The sequence below is a fragment of the Ruditapes philippinarum genome, unplaced genomic scaffold (genome assembly GCF_026571515.1).
Source record: "Ruditapes philippinarum isolate M1 unplaced genomic scaffold, ASM2657151v2 ctg821_1_1_1_1, whole genome shotgun sequence".
Lineage (NCBI taxonomy): Eukaryota > Metazoa > Mollusca > Bivalvia > Venerida > Veneridae > Ruditapes > Ruditapes philippinarum.
This window is the reverse complement of record NW_026852645.1, coordinates 352,985-371,985: the sequence shown is the minus strand read 5'-3', so window position 1 is coordinate 371,985 and position 19,001 is coordinate 352,985. Positions and strand designations below refer to the sequence as shown.

Genomic DNA, 19,001 nt, shown 5'->3' with positions numbered 1-19,001 from the left:
TTCAAAAATACCTTAAATAGATTCAATTTAAGAGCGCTTCCCTTTTTCTACACTCTTACATTGTATTTATTAAGTGTATTATGGATGTGGAAAAAAACAGGTTGTATTCTTAAATTGAATCTAATTATATATAAATAGGGAGAGGACAGTCTATGAGGAAATGTCGTAAGACAGAAACTGTTATAACAGGTTAAACTTTGTGCATAAGTGGAGAAACAGTCTGCTACCCTTAATACACTACTTTCACAACGGTGCCACTAAAATAAGCAATGGAGATTTTTTGGCGCAACGGACGAAACGGGCGCAACGAAGTGCAAAATTTAAAATAAGACAATGAAATACGATTAGCAATGCATTTTTTGAATTTGCATCAGCATGTGCTGAATAAAGTATTAATAAAAGTTGTTCTTTTTCTTTTTTCTTTCTATAACTGGACTCTATAAAGCACACTGTGTTATTTATATGGAAAAAAACTCTGTTGTGCAGAACGATATACATGTAGTCTCCTTTGTGTCGATAATAAGTCCATTTTCACAAGCTTAAGGTTGTAATTCTCCTTACAATTCGTTCACAATTATCTTATTAAATTTAAGAACACTTTCAATATGATGCTTAATTCAACATTCATTCAATTCTTTTTTCAACGTTTTAATTAAGGACGTGTCCTTTATAAAAAATCTCCATTGCGCTAAAATATACATGTATCTCCGTTGCGCCATGGATAAATCCATTTTCATAAAATTTTCAAAACAATATTTAATTCCACATTTTTTAAATAATAAAAACAGACTTTCATTAAACCACGTCAGTAAATATTTTTAATGATTGAATTCTTCAAATTACTATTAAGGACAAACATTGTTTTTCTTTTTTTAAATTCTGTTACGCAAAAGAAAATCTGCACTGAGGATAAGTCCATAATTACATTAACTATAGGTTACTTATTGTGATTTATAAACGTACAAGGTGTATATTTAAAATCTCCATTGCGCAGACTTTAGAGTCCATTTTGTTGGCACACACAATCGTTTACATCATCAAAATTGCAAATTTGATATACGATTAAGGTTTTAATACTGTTTTATTTATTTATTTATTTATTTATTTATTTATTTATTTATTTATTTATTTATTCAAATAATCTTAATTACCTTAATTTTATTCAATATCTTTTATTTGTACGTATATGTTGTGCCCATTTTGCTAAAATTACTCCATTGCGCCATGAAATGCCCATTTTCGCCAGGCATATAACAATATAACATACAGTATACAATTTATGAAACATTTTAAAACTAACTTACTCACTAGTGCTAAACAATCATTTTAGATGCTCGAATGTAAACTATTGACTTAAATTAAGGTGCTGTGGCGTTGTTTTTTTTGTTGTTGTTTTTTTTTTTCTAAAATAATATCTCCATTGCATATCTTAGTAGTAACTCTTTCACAACATTATAAAACGGGTAACGGAATTTAACGTTTCTGCCGGAATCGGAAATTAGACCTTCACAACAAATTTGTTTGAAAATGGCCGAAAATGGCAGGTGATTGTTCTTCGGTGTGCAATATTTGATGCGAATTAGCAGATTATATCTAAGCAGTGTCAACACCTATCTTTCATTTAGTCGTTAATTGGAAAGTGATTGTGACATGCTCGATTTGCTGATAATTTTGTTATTTTCAGATTTCTTGTTATTTTGTCAGTGTAGTTCAAACTAAAAGTCTAAATAAAGTTTCCTTTTAAAAGGAAAGGCTTGCACAGTTGTGCCTTCATCCCAACCCTTTAAAATTGTTGTTTTTTTTTTTTGGTTTCAATTTATTATCACAATTTTTTTGAATTACGGTATTTGTATATCATAAAGGGTTTATTTAGTTGTTTTTTTTTTTTTTTGGAAAAACGAATATTTTTTGTCAAAACGATTTGAAATCTATTCTCTATTGTATAAAACTAATAAAGAAAATGATCAATCGTAAAAATACTAACTCATACTGAAGGGAAACAAGTGTGCACATTTCATTTCCCCTTTTTCGCAGAGAAATCATTCGTTTGCTTTATAGACAAGTAAATGCACTAAAATACTTCGTTACGTGGTACCAATTAATAAACATGTATCAACTATGTTACACGATCACAAATACGATGCGCTATCTGTAGATCAGCTAGTGGCAAAGTTAATGATATGCATGGGCTATTTTTAGATTACCTCACCATTGAATTGCATTCAGTAGATCTAAATATAACTCGATCATGCGTGATTTGATAAGCAGGACCACCCTTTGAAGACGGAATACTACTACAGTCACCATTCTCTATTGTATAAAACTAATACAGACAAAAACAATTATAAAAGAAACTAACTTTTGCGTCTTGAAAAACAATTGAAACGGAACAATTTCCTTTTATGATTTATTACGGTTTAAACCGATAAATCAAGTAAAAATAGAAATCCTATTTATATCAAAAAACTGGGATTACCGAAGTAGATTTCCGTATAAATGTTACTTCGTCTGATTCCGCAGTATGACGGAATCGCCCGAATTGTCACGATTGCAATCGGAACTACATCGGCTATTATCATTAATCCGAAGAGTGACAGAAAAGGCCGAAAAGTTGCGATTGCAGCTGGTTTCCCGTTCAATCATGCACTAACAATTGGAAACAGGAAACCACCTTACCGGAACAAGTTATTCAAAACAAATGGCTTGCAGCCATGGCTGCAAGCCAAAAAGACAATGAAATAGGCTTTGGCCAAATTGGGGTCAGGACGAATTGTAGTCCAGATGAACTGCAACATTGTTCCAGACAATTTTCTTCTGTCTTGACATATTGGGGAAAATATGCGTTATTTTGGCATACTTTGGGGAAAGGGGTCTCAAATTTAACACAAACTTTTAACTAGTTCTTCAAAATAGAAAAGCAAAAAGTACTAGAAAGTACTAATTAGGCAATAAAAGACCTTAGTTTAACACCATCATTTAATTTTGTTCTAAATTCTATTTGAAATTTCAAAAGACTGGGGAATTTTGAGGACCAAACTGGGGAAAAAAGAGGCTAGTTTGGTTGGGGAAGTAGCCTATATTCGGCCTCTACAAAGAAGGGTTTTTTGGCCCTGACAATCATGTGTTCAAGTCTTGTTCTGGGCACAGGGAAATCTGTCAGAATCCCCTGTGGTTCTGAGTTTTCTTTTGTTTTAAAATATCGTTCATGAAAAGGAATAGCTGGAAAAACAGCTTAGATTTACCCATTTCATAAAGGTCAGAGATTTTTTAAAAAGTTATAACATTTTATACAATACAATCACATAGTTTTTATAGACGCATCCAAAACAATCATTAAATGCGTCGAAACTTGTCACTCGAGGATATAATCTCAGTAGTTCTGGACTGGTTCTGGACAGGAAGAGTTAATTGTTGTCCAGAACTAGCATCCGAGTGATTCAGGACTGGTTAAGTCATTGTTTTCACTACATCACCAGTGACCTCCTTTATCAGGACAGAAAAAAGGGCCAGAACAATGTTCCAGCTAGTCCACTCGAATTCGGTTCTGACTGTTCTGGACTATAATTCATGCAGACCTTTTGTCACTGTTCCCGCTACACCTTCTTCTTTGTCTATGGTGAGCACAGAAAAAAATTGTCCTGAACAATGTTCCAATCCACTCGAATTCGGTTCTGATTTTTCTGGCAGACCTTTATTTACTCCTGCGACATTAACTTAATAAAATGCAATAAACATTTTTAATAATTTATTTTTGTAGCTAACCTGAACAGCCAACTATAAGTACAGAAGATTGAACAATCATGTCTGATACGGGTTCTGGGTATTCAACACCAACATCAGGGTTCATGAGGCTCCCTCCTATTGTAACAAGTGAATCAGACAGACAATTCCTACGTGTTTTGAATGATTACATAGAAGTTGAACTCCGGAAAGTCAATCCAGAAGATGATGAGCAGCGGTACATTGTGTATAAAACAGCATTCAACAAGGTAAATTACATTTCAAAATGTTCATTTTTACAGACTTAAAAGAGGGATCAAACTAATATTATTCCAAGAATAACAAATATGTATAAGGTATTTTGAATATTCCCACAGAAATCACCTCCTCTCAAAAGCACTATTTGTAATTAAACAATTGCAGTGTATGAACACTTTTATGGAAAGACTTTCATGTGTATTCATATATTTCTATAAAGAATTATAGCATAATTTACTGTTCTTGTAGTATGCTATTTTTATTTGTATTTGTAACATAATTCACAGCAGCTGTAAAAGGTCTGTTGTTGACTTAATTTACTTCACCTTTAACCCTTTCACTGCCATAGGGACGGCATATACCGTCCCTATTATTTTCGGCGTATTTGCCATATGGACGGCTTTTGCCATTTCTATAATAATAATAATTATATAATAATAATAATTATAATAATTATAATAATAATAATTATAATAATAATAAAAAAGATATAGATAATGATACCATCCACAATAATTATTATTATACTAGCAGATTTGGAAAACATATATAAGTATTATAATACTAATAACAAATAATAATAATGATATTAATTAATAATACAGTAATTTCTTAGAAAACCTTCTGGCAAATAGGTGATCAATAAATAAATAACCCTCTGGCAGCGAAAGGGTTAATACACTCTTTTTATACATACAAAGGCTAACCACCATCAATATTATTATTTTGAAACAATATTATTATCATACATGCCATAATTTTTAGGCTCATTTCCGGGACACTTTTCATTTGAGGTTGGGCATTGATCAGCAACAGTATTGTTTCTAAAATTAACACAGTGGCATACAACCTATATTAACGGTATTTACAACTTGCAAATTATTTAATGGCAACATAAACAATACAAAATGTCAATAGTTATTTACAGTTTTCTATCTTTTTTCAAAGTTTTAAGGCATCGTAAATTCAATCAGTCACAGAAGAAAATAAAGCTATGCTTAGCACGGACAACTAGCCATGTTGTTTACCTGAAACATTCGCCGAATCCTGTAAATTTCATCACCTCCTATTTAGCGGTAATTTTCAAGGTGCTTGACCACTAATAACTGCCTGCAGGCAGATTAAATTTATGCTTGCCAGTTGTTAATTACAGTGTATGACACCTTCGCTCAGGAAGCCACAGGGGGTACACAATCTTTTAATTGATCAAAATTATTGCCGATAATTGTTTGTTGGAATGGGCACATAGATTTACCAATCAAAGGATCAGTGTCACCATTTACTGTATATAGCAATGCTGTATGGGGATAATCATTCGTTATTAGCTTAGAATAGTTATTAAATAAAAAACTTGACAATAAAATCATATAAAAATGTAAAATTTCTGGCTACAAAGTAGATTATTTTAGATTTTTTTTACCGGAACATAAATCATCTCTGGGACACCTCCGGGATAGACACCTTATTTCCGGGACTTTCCCGGACGTAATGGCATGTATGATTATTATACATATAATTTAAAAGTTATATACATGATAAAACAGATCATAGAACATGTGACAGCCTACCAGCCACTGCTTACAACTATTAAGAAAGAATATGAAGATACAATTGAGGCAATAAAGAAAGCCCAGAGGGAGGCTACATTTCTACATGGTAAACTGAAAGCAATGGCATCCGAGCCTTCAACTATTAGAAACTATAGAAAAAGAGGAGATGAACTTGAAGAAAGGTAAGATAACTATTCTCTAATTTAGGCTTATTATTTATAAATCTAAAGGATTTATGTCAATAGACTTATTCTGGAATCAAGAATATTTTGGGTTTCCCCAGCTAATCCAGGTACAAACAAACTTTTACAGTTACAGCTTCGAAAACAAGCACAACAGGTTGACTAATCTATTGAGAACAGTAGTGCACCGTAAAGCTATAACAGTTAAAGTTTGTTTGTACCGGGGATTTACTTAAAAAAATGCACATTTGCCAAGTTCCGGATAACAACTATTAAACCAAAAGTTACTTATTTCATTTTGTCACCATACTGTTTTTTTATATGACATTTTAATTTGCTTTTAATGGAATTTTTTATTTTTGTTCCTAAAAAGTCCAGGTATGCAGAATTTTCATTTGATGAAAAATTTACCATTGATTTACCAAATATGTTTTGCAACTGCATCAATTTAGATTACTGAAATGATTTGTTACACAAAATGTTAGTAATAGCAATTAAATTGTGTTTATTTTTTCTTATTCAGAGTAAATATAGTAAAGAAGGACAATGAAAGATTACACAATCAGCTCATTGAACTTAAAGTAAAAAGAATGGAAAGAGAAAAACAGGAAAAAGAAATCACAGAACCTCCGAAGCGAGAATTGAAAAAAGATCACAGACTAATACCTGGTGAGTACATGTGTACTAATAGATTATTTTGCATTTTGCACTATTTTGCATTTGTGTTAAAACCCTTGTGAATGTATAGAATTCAAATGTTTTATTGAAGGATACACAGTATTTTATTTTAAATTACGATAAATGAAGACTATTTAAACCAAAAAATAGAAATAATTTAAAATTTTTTAAAAGAGTTTCTTTTCTTTTTTCAAATGGGGGATTTAAAATTTCTTTTTAAAAATTTTTTATTGGTTTAACCTTTTTTCCAAAGGGGAAAATGAGGGTTTTAAAACCCTTTCTGTGCGGGAAATTTGGGAAAAGTCTAATATAAAAGGGGATTAAAAAATTTAAAAATAAAAAAAAATAGACAAAATTACTGAGCACAAAATGCAATTTTAAAACCTGGAAATTGGAAACCTAAACAAACAAAACTTTCAAAATTGTTTGGGGTAACTATGTTTTATTGGGATATTCTGAAAATTTGATCTTTGAGCACCCCCAGAAGGGGGTATTTTTTTTAAAAGGTTTAAAACCCGGAGGAGATTTACAGACAAGGAGTTACTACACACCAAACTAGAGGAGCTGGATAGACAATTAAAAGAATTGACTATAAGTTTTAAGACCCGCTATGTACCTAAAACACGAAAAACAGAGTTGAAGGACAACCTAGACAATAAGGTGGCCCACAGAGACATGCTCCTTAGACAGGGACAGTTCTATAAGGCCAAAAGACAGAGACTGAAGGTATATCAGAAATCTTAATCCTATATGTGATTTAAGGGTGTTAAAAAACCTTTTACAACAACTATTCTTATATACTAAGACGATTTCTCTTTCAGAACAGTGTGAGAAATGCTAGATTTCTTGGCAAATTACAATGTCTCAGTTTCTGTCTTAGCACTGCCGAATACAATTGAGTAAAAAAGATTAAGTAAGTTAATTATTCAAATTATTCAGATTTGAAAAAAACCTCTTTTTTTTATATTATGTACTAAAAATTGTAACTATCCAGTAGATTTAGGTAACTATCTTTCAGATAATGTATGTTTTTTTTTTATAATTGGTAATAACAGTAGTGTATGTTACATTATAACAGGTAGCCTCGGAGGCAGCACAGGCATATAATAGGGAGAAACCTCCGCATCAGACCGTCGGAGACACTGTTATGATGTCCTTACAATATGCTGCCATGCAGGCCAAAAAACAAAGGGAAGCTGGTATGTACATTTGTGTTTTCCTATTATTCTTACATCCCTGTCTTACTTATTTATTAGATGAATGTCGGCAACAATTATTCAACTAATCCTTACTCTATTGAATTTATGTAATCAACTCTTGCTTTGGACTCTTAATTGTGAGGGATTACAGTGTCCAAGCACTAAAATTCAGCAGTCAACAGTAGATTGTCTGGTCAGACTTTTTGTATGTCAAAAATAGTATGACAATCGTTTTGCTCTTTTTGTCACAAGCTTATGAGGAATATTTGGTTAAGAATATGATGTATGGGCAGGTAAATTTTACATAGAGACAAATAAAATTGTATACAAAAAATTTACTGGTAAAACAGAGGGTTTAAATTGCTTATTTGTACTAAGGAATTGAAATTTTATTTAAAATTTTTTGGTTTTATAAAAAGCTCGGAAAGCTGAAAGCCAAAATTCAGTCAGAGGGAAATGGGGGTGAAAAAGCGGGGAAGGGGTTGGGGTTTTTGGGTAAAAGGGCCTTTCAAACATAAAATTTTTTTTAAGTTGAGGGACCCAAAAAAAGAAAAAGAGGGCAGAGATGTGCTGGGAGTACTTGAGAATTTTAATGGCTGTTTAAAAGGGGATGGGAAATATGGGGGAAATGCTGCCAACATGCGCCAATACCCCCAAAGGGGGAATTTTCCAGAACACCCTGCCAACACTGGCAAATTTTCAGGGGAAAATTAGTAGACCAATTCTCTAAAATTTTTTCTTTGCGGGGGGTTTTTTTGTTCTCTCTTTTGATTTTTTTTAAATTTAACCCTTTAAAATTTTTAAAAATTTTTTAAGCTACCTCAGACAGGGGTCCCAAAAATGGTAAAATTTTTTGGGGATTTCTAGCTGTTTGCCCATGGGGTCCATCATTATTTTTTAAAAATGTTTCTTTTCTGTCAAACACTTGGAAAAAATTTTATAAAACTCCCTTTAAATTTCCCCCAAAGCTCTGAAAAAAGGGTTGTTTTAAAATGGGTTACTTTCCATTGAAATATCTGGGTGACAAAAGTTCCAAAATAAAAATTTTAAAAAGTGCTAAAAAAATTCTTCCCCAAAAAAGTTTTGGGCATTTGGGGGCAAAAATATTTTGGCATTTTCATTTTTTAATGAAACTTAAATTTAAAAAAACTCTGAGGTAAAAATTTGGGGCCCCTTTTTTTTTGGGGGGCGAAACCCTTGGGGGGTTTTTTACATAGTTTCATAGGGAAAAAGTCTTTAAAATTTTTTTCCCCCCAAAATTTTAAAAATGCTTAGAGTTTTGTTTTTTAGGTGAGAAGCATTGCCCTATGAAATCCTTTATAATAAATGATTAAAAAGGGGTTCAGATTTGTTTTGGCACTGGGCCCTTTGGATTTTAATATAGATCATACAAAAAAAAACCCTTTAAAAAACTTGTTTTTTCCTTGACTACAGAGCTATAATTTTAAACAAAAAAAGTTTAAAAAATTCTTTTTTTTTTTAAAAGGGGCTAAAAGTTTAGACCCTTAAAAAATTTTTGGTTTTGGAAATTTCCCTAACCCCCTTACTTCTATTTTGTTTTAAATTGAAATTGAAATTTTTTAATGTAAAAAGTGAACTAGGGCACCAAGGCCCTTTATCCAAAATTTTTAAAAAATGAAAAAGGGGTTAAAAATTTAAAGACTATGCATTCTTTTCTAACACTTTTGTATTTGAAAATTTTGATAAATATTTGGAGAATGCTTGAATGAAACATTTAATCAAAGGTTTGCAGTGGCAGAAGACTATATAATATACATAGACTTACACTAATCTATCTTTATTTTCATCGTGAAAAAAAAAACACAAAAAACAAAAACAACAAAAAACTGTTCTGGAAAGAGATCTGTTTGTTTCTTTATAAAGATCCCTTCTTTACCAGCAGTATTAAGTATTTTGATGACATTTATTGTATTTTATATCTGTGTAATATCTTTATATACATGAACTATTAGTGACACATGTGGAAGATGACGGTATAGTAGAGCACATGTATTTGTTTCTTGCAAACCAATTAGTGGCTTCATATTGCAATATTTATTCTCATAGACTGTAGTAAAACTTTGTAGTAGAACCCCAAATGTTTTCTGATTTTTAAGGATGAGCCTGGATACTCCTTAAAGATAAATTATAAAAAATATGTTAAAATTGTAAACCGAAGGTAAAGTGATGAAATATGTTTTCTAATTTTTATTATGGTGCAAGTATTTTAATTTCACCACCTTCTAAATGAAAACACTTAATGTTGTTGTTTTTTTTTTAAATTTTATTTTAGATTTTCCAATGTTAAGAGCTATCAGTTTTTTCAGGTAATATGAAGTCACTATGATATGGTTGAATAAGAAAAAAATTACTTCACCTTTCTGCACTTAAAAGTTTTATTGCTAGATGCTGTTTCACATGTAATAATATAACGTTCCCCGTATTAACATGTTTATATCACAAGTTCTGCATGCCTGTTTTGTTCACTTTCCTCTTTAATAAAATTATAATGTATATTATTGCTACTGACCTTTAAGTTTTAGTGACAACATAAATTAAGTGTTATTGACTAAATCCAAACAACACATATGTTTCTTATATATTTTGATATAATTATTTTGATTCATGACATATTTTGGTGGCACATATGCATTTTAGGGGATTTTTTTTGTGTAAAAATATATAAATATCTATGCAGGTCTTGACACAACATGTCTATACCCAAAAAGACTAGTTTAAAAACACACAATGTTGATGGTCAGTTACAATATTGGTATAGACTGTCAACGTATAATATCAGCTGGTTTATAAAATGTTGTAAGACCACTGTGGCAATTAGCCATTGCATAGAGTTGATGTATTTAAGTTTTATCCTTATACATGTACATACATATTTGAAACTTGAATTAAGGTCTTTGATTTAAGAAAATGCCAACGTTTACTTGGTATAAAGGTGTATACATTTTTTTGTGGTTATGTATCATTGCCTTTTGTTTGGCAGGTGAATTTTGTTTCCAGGTATATGGTACTGTATGTTGCAGTAATACTGTTTATAGCATTAATTTTGCTGGTGGACATTCATATCACCCTATTATTCTACCAAAAAGAAATAAACAAACAAAAAAACAACAATTATTGAATACAAATGAATATCATAAGAGATTTTGTTATCCTATAAATATCTAAAAAAGAAATACTTTTTAACATTTACATTACATTCTTAAACATTCATTTATTATGCTTTAACCTGTTATGTCATTATACATTATATACATGTAGTAATACTTTGATAGGAAAAAATGTGTTGTAATAATTTTATGCATGCTGTTGTTAAAGATTAAGATATTTATGTTAAAGGAACATCAAGCTAAAGAATCAAATATAATTTTTCCTCTAAAGAGGAAGGACAAACCTGTGGTTTTAATTTTTAGCTCGACTATTCGATAAGAATAAGTAGAGCTATTGTAGTCACCCTAGCGTCGGCGTCGGCGTAACCACTTATGTTAAAGTTTTTGTAATAGTTCAAATATTTTCAAAGTCCATTGACATATGGCTTTGAAACTTTGCACACTTGTTCACCATCATGACCCCAACCTGTAGATAGGAGGAGGTAACTCTATCAAGCATTTTGACAGAATTATGCCCCTTTTTCAACTTAGAATTTATGTTAAAGTTTTTGTAATACCTCAAATATTTTCAAAGTCCATTGACATATGGCTTTGAAACTTTGCACACTTGTTCACCATCATGACCCCAACCTGTAGACAGGAGGAGGTAACTGTATCAAGCATTTTGACAGAATTATGCCCCTTTTTCGACTTAGAATTTACTTTAAAGTTTTTGTAATAGTTCAAATATTTTCAAAGTCCATTGACATATGGCTTTGAAACTTTGCACAGTTGTTCACTATCATGACCCTAACCTGTAGACAGGAGGAGGTAACTCTATCAAGCATTTTGACAGAATTATGCCCCTTTTTCGACTTAGAATTTACGTTAAAGTTTTTGTAATAATTCAAATATTTTCAAAGTCCATTGACATATGGCTTTGAAACTTTGCACACTTGTTCACCATCATGACCCCAACCTGTAAACAGGAGGAGGTAACTGTATCAAGCATTTTTTTTTTACTATCAAGCACTAAGAATAGTCGAGCGTTGCTGTCCTACCGACAGCTCTTGTTTGATAATAGAATTATCAGGCTGAATGCTTTTGCATAAAGATGGTAAAATATTGTCATATCAGATCAAAACATGATTTGTATTTTGTCTTCCTTAGAAATTACTTTATGACTCTAACAATGTATTTTACTGATGGTTAAAATTTTTTTTAAAAAGAGATGGTCCGGCTATATGTATGGCCAATGGGTGCATACCATTTCTTAATCTCTAACAGATTTCAAGGAATGAATATAATCGATTTTTATGTCTTATAAATGGCCTTTTATAAATTTCTGCTTTTTACTTGCTTATGTAACTGACGTTATGGAGATATCTCTAAGCGAAAGGAAATATTTGTTTGATTTGATTAGTACAAATTATATTTACTACAAAGTTCTGTATTTATTGTTATTACTTGTTCAGCATGTAAGTTATAAGATATTTTTTACATGAAGATATAATTGGAAGTGTTTTAATTTTTTTCAGATGTACAGTTAAGAATCAATGGTCGTACACCATTGTTGATGTTTTGTGATGCCCTGATGCCGTCAGCAGGATCGGAGAACGCTCGCCCAGATGCCCGTCTGTCTCTTGAATGTGTCGAATGTGCTCTGTATGAAAATAGATTAGATCTTCTATCACATTGGGTAGCCCAGAAAAGGTACCTACATCTGTAATACTGTAACTTTAGAATAAATGAAACTGCAATAATGGACAATTATTATTGACAAAGTGTATCTTTACATGATAATCTTGATATATCACATCGATTCCCTATTGACCTTCACCTTAAAGGTTAAATTTTCAAATTCAAGACAATATTTCGAATTTTTTGCTAGTCATAATAAATAATTTGAGTTTCTTGTTAGGAGAAATTGTGTTTTACAACCACACTATTCATTACGAAATCTTAGTATACTATTTAAGATAATTGTTTTCAGTTCATACCAACAGACAAATAGTTACTAATTGTGTTTTATTTTTTCTCTTTACAAGGTTGACATTTTCTGAAGAGATTGGACATTTAATAAAGGATCATTGTAAATGTAAGATACCATGTCGATGTTCGTGTCAGGCTCTAGCACAAAATGTTTTCATCAAACTTAAGATATACAAGGAAGCTATTGTCTGCTTATTAAAACAAGGGAGAGTAAAAGCTGGTCTAGACGTAGTTCGACAAAGATGTAACTTCTCAAGAGAAGATTATGAGGAATTATTACGCATGAGTCCTTCCATACAATTATTACACACTCTTGTCGAAGTTGACAACAAAGGGGAGCGCCATCTACCTATTGGTTGTGCTATTATGAATCTGATGGAACAAAACAAGTTTGATTTAGCTCTACCCTTTATCCAGGAGATGCAAAATAAACCCTCTAAAGGTAAAACTTTCACAATTCCTAATTTATTTATGAAAAGCAATTATTTCAAATTTCATATCTTTTCTTTTACTTGTATAGCGCTATGTCTTGAAAAATTTGTTTATTATAATATTGGTAGGTACATTTATTTATCAACTAAAACTTCTACAATGTTTGGGAATGAATTGATGAGATTTTTATCTTAGTTTTATACCAATATCAATATATTGATTGGTCCTGATGAAGGTCAAGTATTGACCGAAACTAGTAGACATAAATAAAATATTGTAAACCAGTCCTGGTGTTGACTAGTATTACTCTATTAGCTTGAACTTATGGAATAATTTCTATGATCCGAAAGATGAAATTTTACCAAAAAGTGTTGAAACTCCAGAAATGGCTTTAGTGTGTCAAACTTTTTTACTAAGATTTTGATAAGATGTAATTGTACAAACATAAATCACTTGATACTGTTACACTACATGTATAAAATGTATAATTTGATGTTAATTTCAGATGACCCGCACACATCCGCCTTCCATGCAGCTGTCCTAGATGATCACGGGACATCATTACATGAATGGAATGAACTCGTTCATATATTACAAGATCAAGGTTATAATGAGACAGCCATGGGACTTCTTGCAGCCATCACTGTTCTACAGGCAATGAAAAATGCCCTCAGGACCAGTCAGGAAGAATTTCCTACTCTAGGGCAGTCTGAAAATATTGATGTTCTCTCTTAAAACCACTAGTTAAGCTTGTGTTGTGTAATGGATGTGACCTGCTTTCACTTTTGAATAGTCAGTTCAAAGTAGAAGGGATTTCAATATTAAAATGCAATTATTGTATGCTTTTAAAGAAAGTTTGTGTTTGCATGTACATATATTATATATACCAAAAACTGTCTTTTAATTGCCACTGTTAATTGATTTTTTGGTTGGGATTTACTACAAATATTTATATAGACCATAAAGTGTCTTTTTAATTGCCATGGTTATTTTTTTTTTTTTTTTTTTTTTGGGGGGGGGGGGGGGGGGGGGGGGGGGGGGGGGGGGGGTTTACGTCCCACCAACACAATATATGTCTATTATATGAATTTTACATGTATATCACGGGGTTTCTCTAATTAATGAGGTTAATTCTTAGTTCAAATGAAAATGTTTTGATATAAATGTTTATACCTAAACTGGATGTTTGAGTTCTAATTGACCAAGAGTTATTTAAATAAAAGAAGCAAATATGATGAGACTACAATCTGTAAAACATTTTGCTTTTTGAGAAATTAAATGAGGTTCCTTAGTTGATCACAAGGTGATGTTAAACTTGATTTGTTTTGAAACTATAGGATTTGAGATTTATTTTCTCTCATAATGTAAAGTAAACACATACATTGTATATGGTCAAAACCTGTAAATTTGGTTTTCTTTGATTGGATTTGCTTTTTTCAGTACAAGGAATTGTTAGCTTGGTGAACAATATGTTTTGTCTTTATATTTTACACTGTAATTTTGTTTATTATTTGTTTCTGATTTATGTTTAAGTTCTTATGATACCTTTATTTTTTATACTGTTTTGTATATGGTCATGTAATACTGAATATGATTGTGTGATTATTAAATTGTTATTAAAAGTTAAAGCTATGATTATGTGTGTTTTTATTCTTATATAAAATATCCTACATAGATATAATATGATGATCTAATTACTTATCATTTTGTTCAGAACTAAGAATAAAATTAATCGTTCAAAGTTTTGTTCTTCAATATAGTCTTAGTTAATGTTTTAACAGAAAAATAAATGCCCTTATACTTAAATTCTTAAACAGTAACTAACTGGTCTTATCAAAATCAAATCTTAACGACACCTACTTTTATATTAAATTGAAAGTAAAGAAAATACATACTAAAATAGCAATAAACCTCGTCTATTAATGCAGTTTTGCAAAAGTAATTATGTCCACAATTAAATAATATGCTTAGCTCTTTGTGTAGTTTTAGCTCACCAGAAAAAAGCCTGCTCAAAGTGAGCTGTTGTGATCACTTGCTGTCCCCCAATCTTTTGTTAATACTTCAAGCAACATTTCATCCTAAACCCCTTCGTTGATATCATCAAAACTTCATGGGAATGTTCCATAGGTGACTTTCAGTTGTTCAAAATATTATATTCATTGCAAAAACAACCAAAATGAAAAGACTATAACTTATTGTCTAAATATGCTTATTTGATCTTAATATTATTTCACAGATATAAATAATATCAGCTAGATGACTATTTGTTACTGAGTATTATCCCCACTTCCAGACAGGACATAATTCTTTGCAGAATTTTGACAAGATAATGTCCCTTTTTCATCTTAAAATTTCGGTTAACTTTTTGTATAGCCCATTTTTTCCCTAGACCCTTTAAGGTATTGATTTGAATACTTGTCAAGAAGATATAACTCTGTCAAGAATGACTTAATTTTGCCGATTTTCCGACTTAGAACTTTAACTTTTGTACCTATAATCTAGTGAAATTGCTTTGAATTTTTGAAATGGTAGTTACCATCATCTCTAGATCTGACACATAACTTAAAATTTGACAAAAGTTTTCGGCTGAGGGGGGGGGGGGCGCTTGAATAAACTTTCCAAAAGGTAGGCTAATATAGAGGTTTTATAACTTTATCCATAAATGTTAGACCCGTCAAATAAGATCTTTTTGTAAATAATCAAATACCTCCATCACATTCGGACACAGTCTGTTAAACATAGTGAATTTAAATGTTTCTGGTTGGTTAAAGATGAGGTTAATATGTCGCGTTCTCTTTATATAAATTAATTTTTCAAATCAACAAATAAACTAAAGCAATGCCCGGGGAATACTCGGTTAATATGAGGAAGTATGATGCCGACGGTACCCCGTCGTCGGAGTCGGATTCTAAATGCCATTGTTCTATTGCTACGGGATTTTTGTTGTTATTGTTTGCAATTCTTGTAGCTGTCGGTGTGGGTCTTATTGTGCATTTTGCCGGTAACAACAGTGACGCCGTCTGCAAGTGTGATATATCTGGTTTAACGCCACCGTCTGAAACGTCTGATTGTGTTGCTTTAGCAAAGGATAATAATGCAGAAATATGTAAGTTCAGATTTAAATGTTTTACAGTATTTTGTTAAAATGTTCATAAACTAATTTATTCAGTTACCTGATTCTGAATACATTATATGTTACATGTAGTTAATGTAACACAAATGTTATTATTATACTTTTACAATTGATATTTACGTTATACAGGTAGTCAGATATATTTAACCACATCTAAAAAGTATACCGCGACTTTATGAACGTCATTATTTAGATAGATAAATGAACTGGAAATTTTGTAATACGTCTATTCTATACATTTACGGAAAATAAGATTTCAATCATGATTTGAATAAATTATTCCAGGCGGGGCTTGTCCGGGTGCACGAGTGACGACAACATCCCGAACATCACAGGGTACAACTAGGCCGCCTCTAACCACCATGACGCCGCCCAAGAAATATCCTTTACGTCTGCCCGAGACTTTATCCCCGATTTTGTACACAGTTTCAATCAAACCGGACTTCTACTCTGGAAATGCGTCTGGCTTTATGTTTTATGGTCATGAGTCTGTGCTTGTTTACTGTAAACAAAATACAGACGACATTTTTATGCACGCTGTAGATCTCCAGATACCAGGTATGTACACATGTATATAGATGAATCTCCGTGGTATACATGAAGGTAATGTCAAAATGTAAGTGATTTGTCATATATGGCAAATGGATATAAATTTGTTGTTTGTACATTAATTTTACACAAGTAATGAATAAAGTACAAGTTATGACTTTTATATTAAAAATGCATTTAATAATGTTGTCGGGAACAATACTGTTATCTAGTCTGGAATAAAGTATTATGTTCATATACATCGTACTATAAATTAATTTTACAGAAGACTCGGTAACTGTAACAGAAGAAGGCGGTTCGAGTAATATGTTCAAGTCTCTAGAACACGTGCAATCCCAGCAGTTGATAAAAATATCATTATCTTCAACAATGATGGCTGGAAACAACTATACGATCACATTTCCAGACTTCAGCGGTCCAATAAGAGCCGAATTTGCCGGAATTTACAAGGGCTCTTATCTTAGGAACGGGCAAACAGTGTATGTGGGAATGTTCTTTCTGATAAGTTTAAACTGTCTTAATATCTAAATGTAAAATACACATACTAATAAATAATTTACAATGACATATATATCAAAATACACGTTAAAGACTGAGATTGCTATCCTTAATCATTGTATGCCTATATTCAGATTAATGGTCCATTTCTTTTGCGTTCACTGCCATTGAACTTGTGATATACATAATATGGGATGATCCTAACAGCTTTAAGAATGACTTCCTTCCTAATTAAGATTTTCTTTTGTAAAGGTATTATGTGACATCTCAAATGGAAGTGAGCGACGCACGGAAAGCGTTCCCATGTTTTGATGAGCCAAATCTCAAAGCCATGTTTGATATTACGATCGTTAGAAAGCCGAATTTGGGAGCAATAACAACCATGCCGAAAATAATCAAAGCACAGAAGGCGCTGAATTTGTTTGGGTCTCAGAATGTAAGAAAGGTGCAGGTTGTGAGATTATATGTATAGTGCCACCAATTCTTTCCAGCGTTTTAATTGTAGTAAATTGGCTATAAGACTAATTGCAACACTGATATTCAATCCAATGTTTATTTGACTTTAACAATTTTGAAAAAAAATGAGTTACCTTTACTGGGATTTGAACTCCAGACCTCTCGCTTTCCTAAGCGAGCCCGAAAACCCTTCAGCCACGGTGAATTTATATGTGAACGGGCTGAAGAAAAAACCATATTATTCTAAATTAAGGCTTGTAACGACTTTAACTGTTGTTTAACACAGATGTAAATAATCCTGGAGCTTACTATAAGCATGTATATTATAAAGAATCAAAGGGCTGCAAGTTCTGTGGTAATTTTCTGATCTTTGCAATCTAAATCGTACTTGTATATCTTTATGCATTTTCCTGTATAGGTTTATTTTTATGTATTATAATTCATTTTGCAAGGCACCAGAGTTTGATACATACGGAATTCTGCATTACTAGAGTTGCATCAAAAAAATCATTTATGTTCATTTTTACGACACAGCCACACTTTATCCTTGCATATCATGGCTATTTCCTTAACAAAAACACTTAAAAAAGAATTTAACAAAAAAAAAAAAAAAAAGTTTCCTCGACTGGGATTCGAACTGGAGACCTCTCACTCACTAAGCGAGCGCGGTTACCCACAGTACACGGAGAAAGTTATACACAGAAAATCTGAATAATATCAAGTCATTCTAAATTTAGAACTTCCATTGCATTTCGGGTTTGTGTAATCCTTATTAATTTCGAGGTATTTTGTTCAGAGTAAACCTGTTGTTTAAAATTGAAGTAAATATTTTAGCGAAAATCCTCTCGCCCAAACAGTCCGACATGTAGAATCTATATATTCCACTACTCGGTTTGTGTAGTATTCCGGTTAATAAATAGTATTTTCATTGATAAAATCATATTCATCCGCGTAATTTGTGATTGTGCATTTATTGACAATTCTATAAGCCAACGCTATTGTTTAACTTTAAATGCGTTTGTAATTTGTTGGATACTTGTAACAAAATAAAATATTTCTTTCTTTTAAATCGCTAGTTTTAAAGCTGTTTTGAGAACTACTTGTTGTTAGGTTTGTCGTAAACTTCTGTGTCAGAGATTGAATGTCCGCTTTGTATTTAGTTATTTTTCGATCAGAAAATACAATAAAACAATATTAGAAATCTTCGACCATTCGGGAATTACTTTGCTTGAAAATTGATGCGCCTG

At 31.7% G+C, this 19,001-nt stretch overlaps 2 protein-coding genes across 2 annotated transcripts in view; both read left to right on the top strand.

Annotated features, from left to right (window-relative positions):
• The first annotated feature begins 1,456 nt into the window (after positions 1-1,456).
• Positions 1,457-14,115, top strand: LOC132719779 (clathrin heavy chain linker domain-containing protein 1-like). The gene is made up of 10 exons (XM_060703646.1): positions 1,457-1,544; positions 3,758-3,989; positions 5,523-5,710; positions 6,234-6,383; positions 6,910-7,114; positions 7,467-7,587; positions 9,561-9,581; positions 12,233-12,407; positions 12,743-13,128; positions 13,624-14,115. Exons 2-10 carry the CDS (start codon positions 3,801-3,803, stop codon positions 13,851-13,853), a joined length of 1,665 nt encoding a protein of 554 aa, XP_060559629.1. The 5' UTR covers positions 1,457-1,544; positions 3,758-3,800; the 3' UTR covers positions 13,854-14,115.
• Positions 14,116-15,829: 1,714 nt separating this feature from the next.
• The window catches only part of LOC132719775 (aminopeptidase N-like), a 29,512-nt gene continuing 26,340 nt past the window's right edge, over positions 15,830-19,001 (top strand). The window contains exons 1-4 of the mRNA XM_060703631.1: positions 15,830-16,224; positions 16,537-16,809; positions 17,066-17,279; positions 17,551-17,707. Of these exons, the coding sequence (XP_060559614.1) occupies positions 15,957-16,224; positions 16,537-16,809; positions 17,066-17,279; positions 17,551-17,707 (912 nt within the window). The 5' untranslated portion in view covers positions 15,830-15,956. The remainder of the gene's footprint in view (positions 16,225-16,536; positions 16,810-17,065; positions 17,280-17,550; positions 17,708-19,001) is intronic.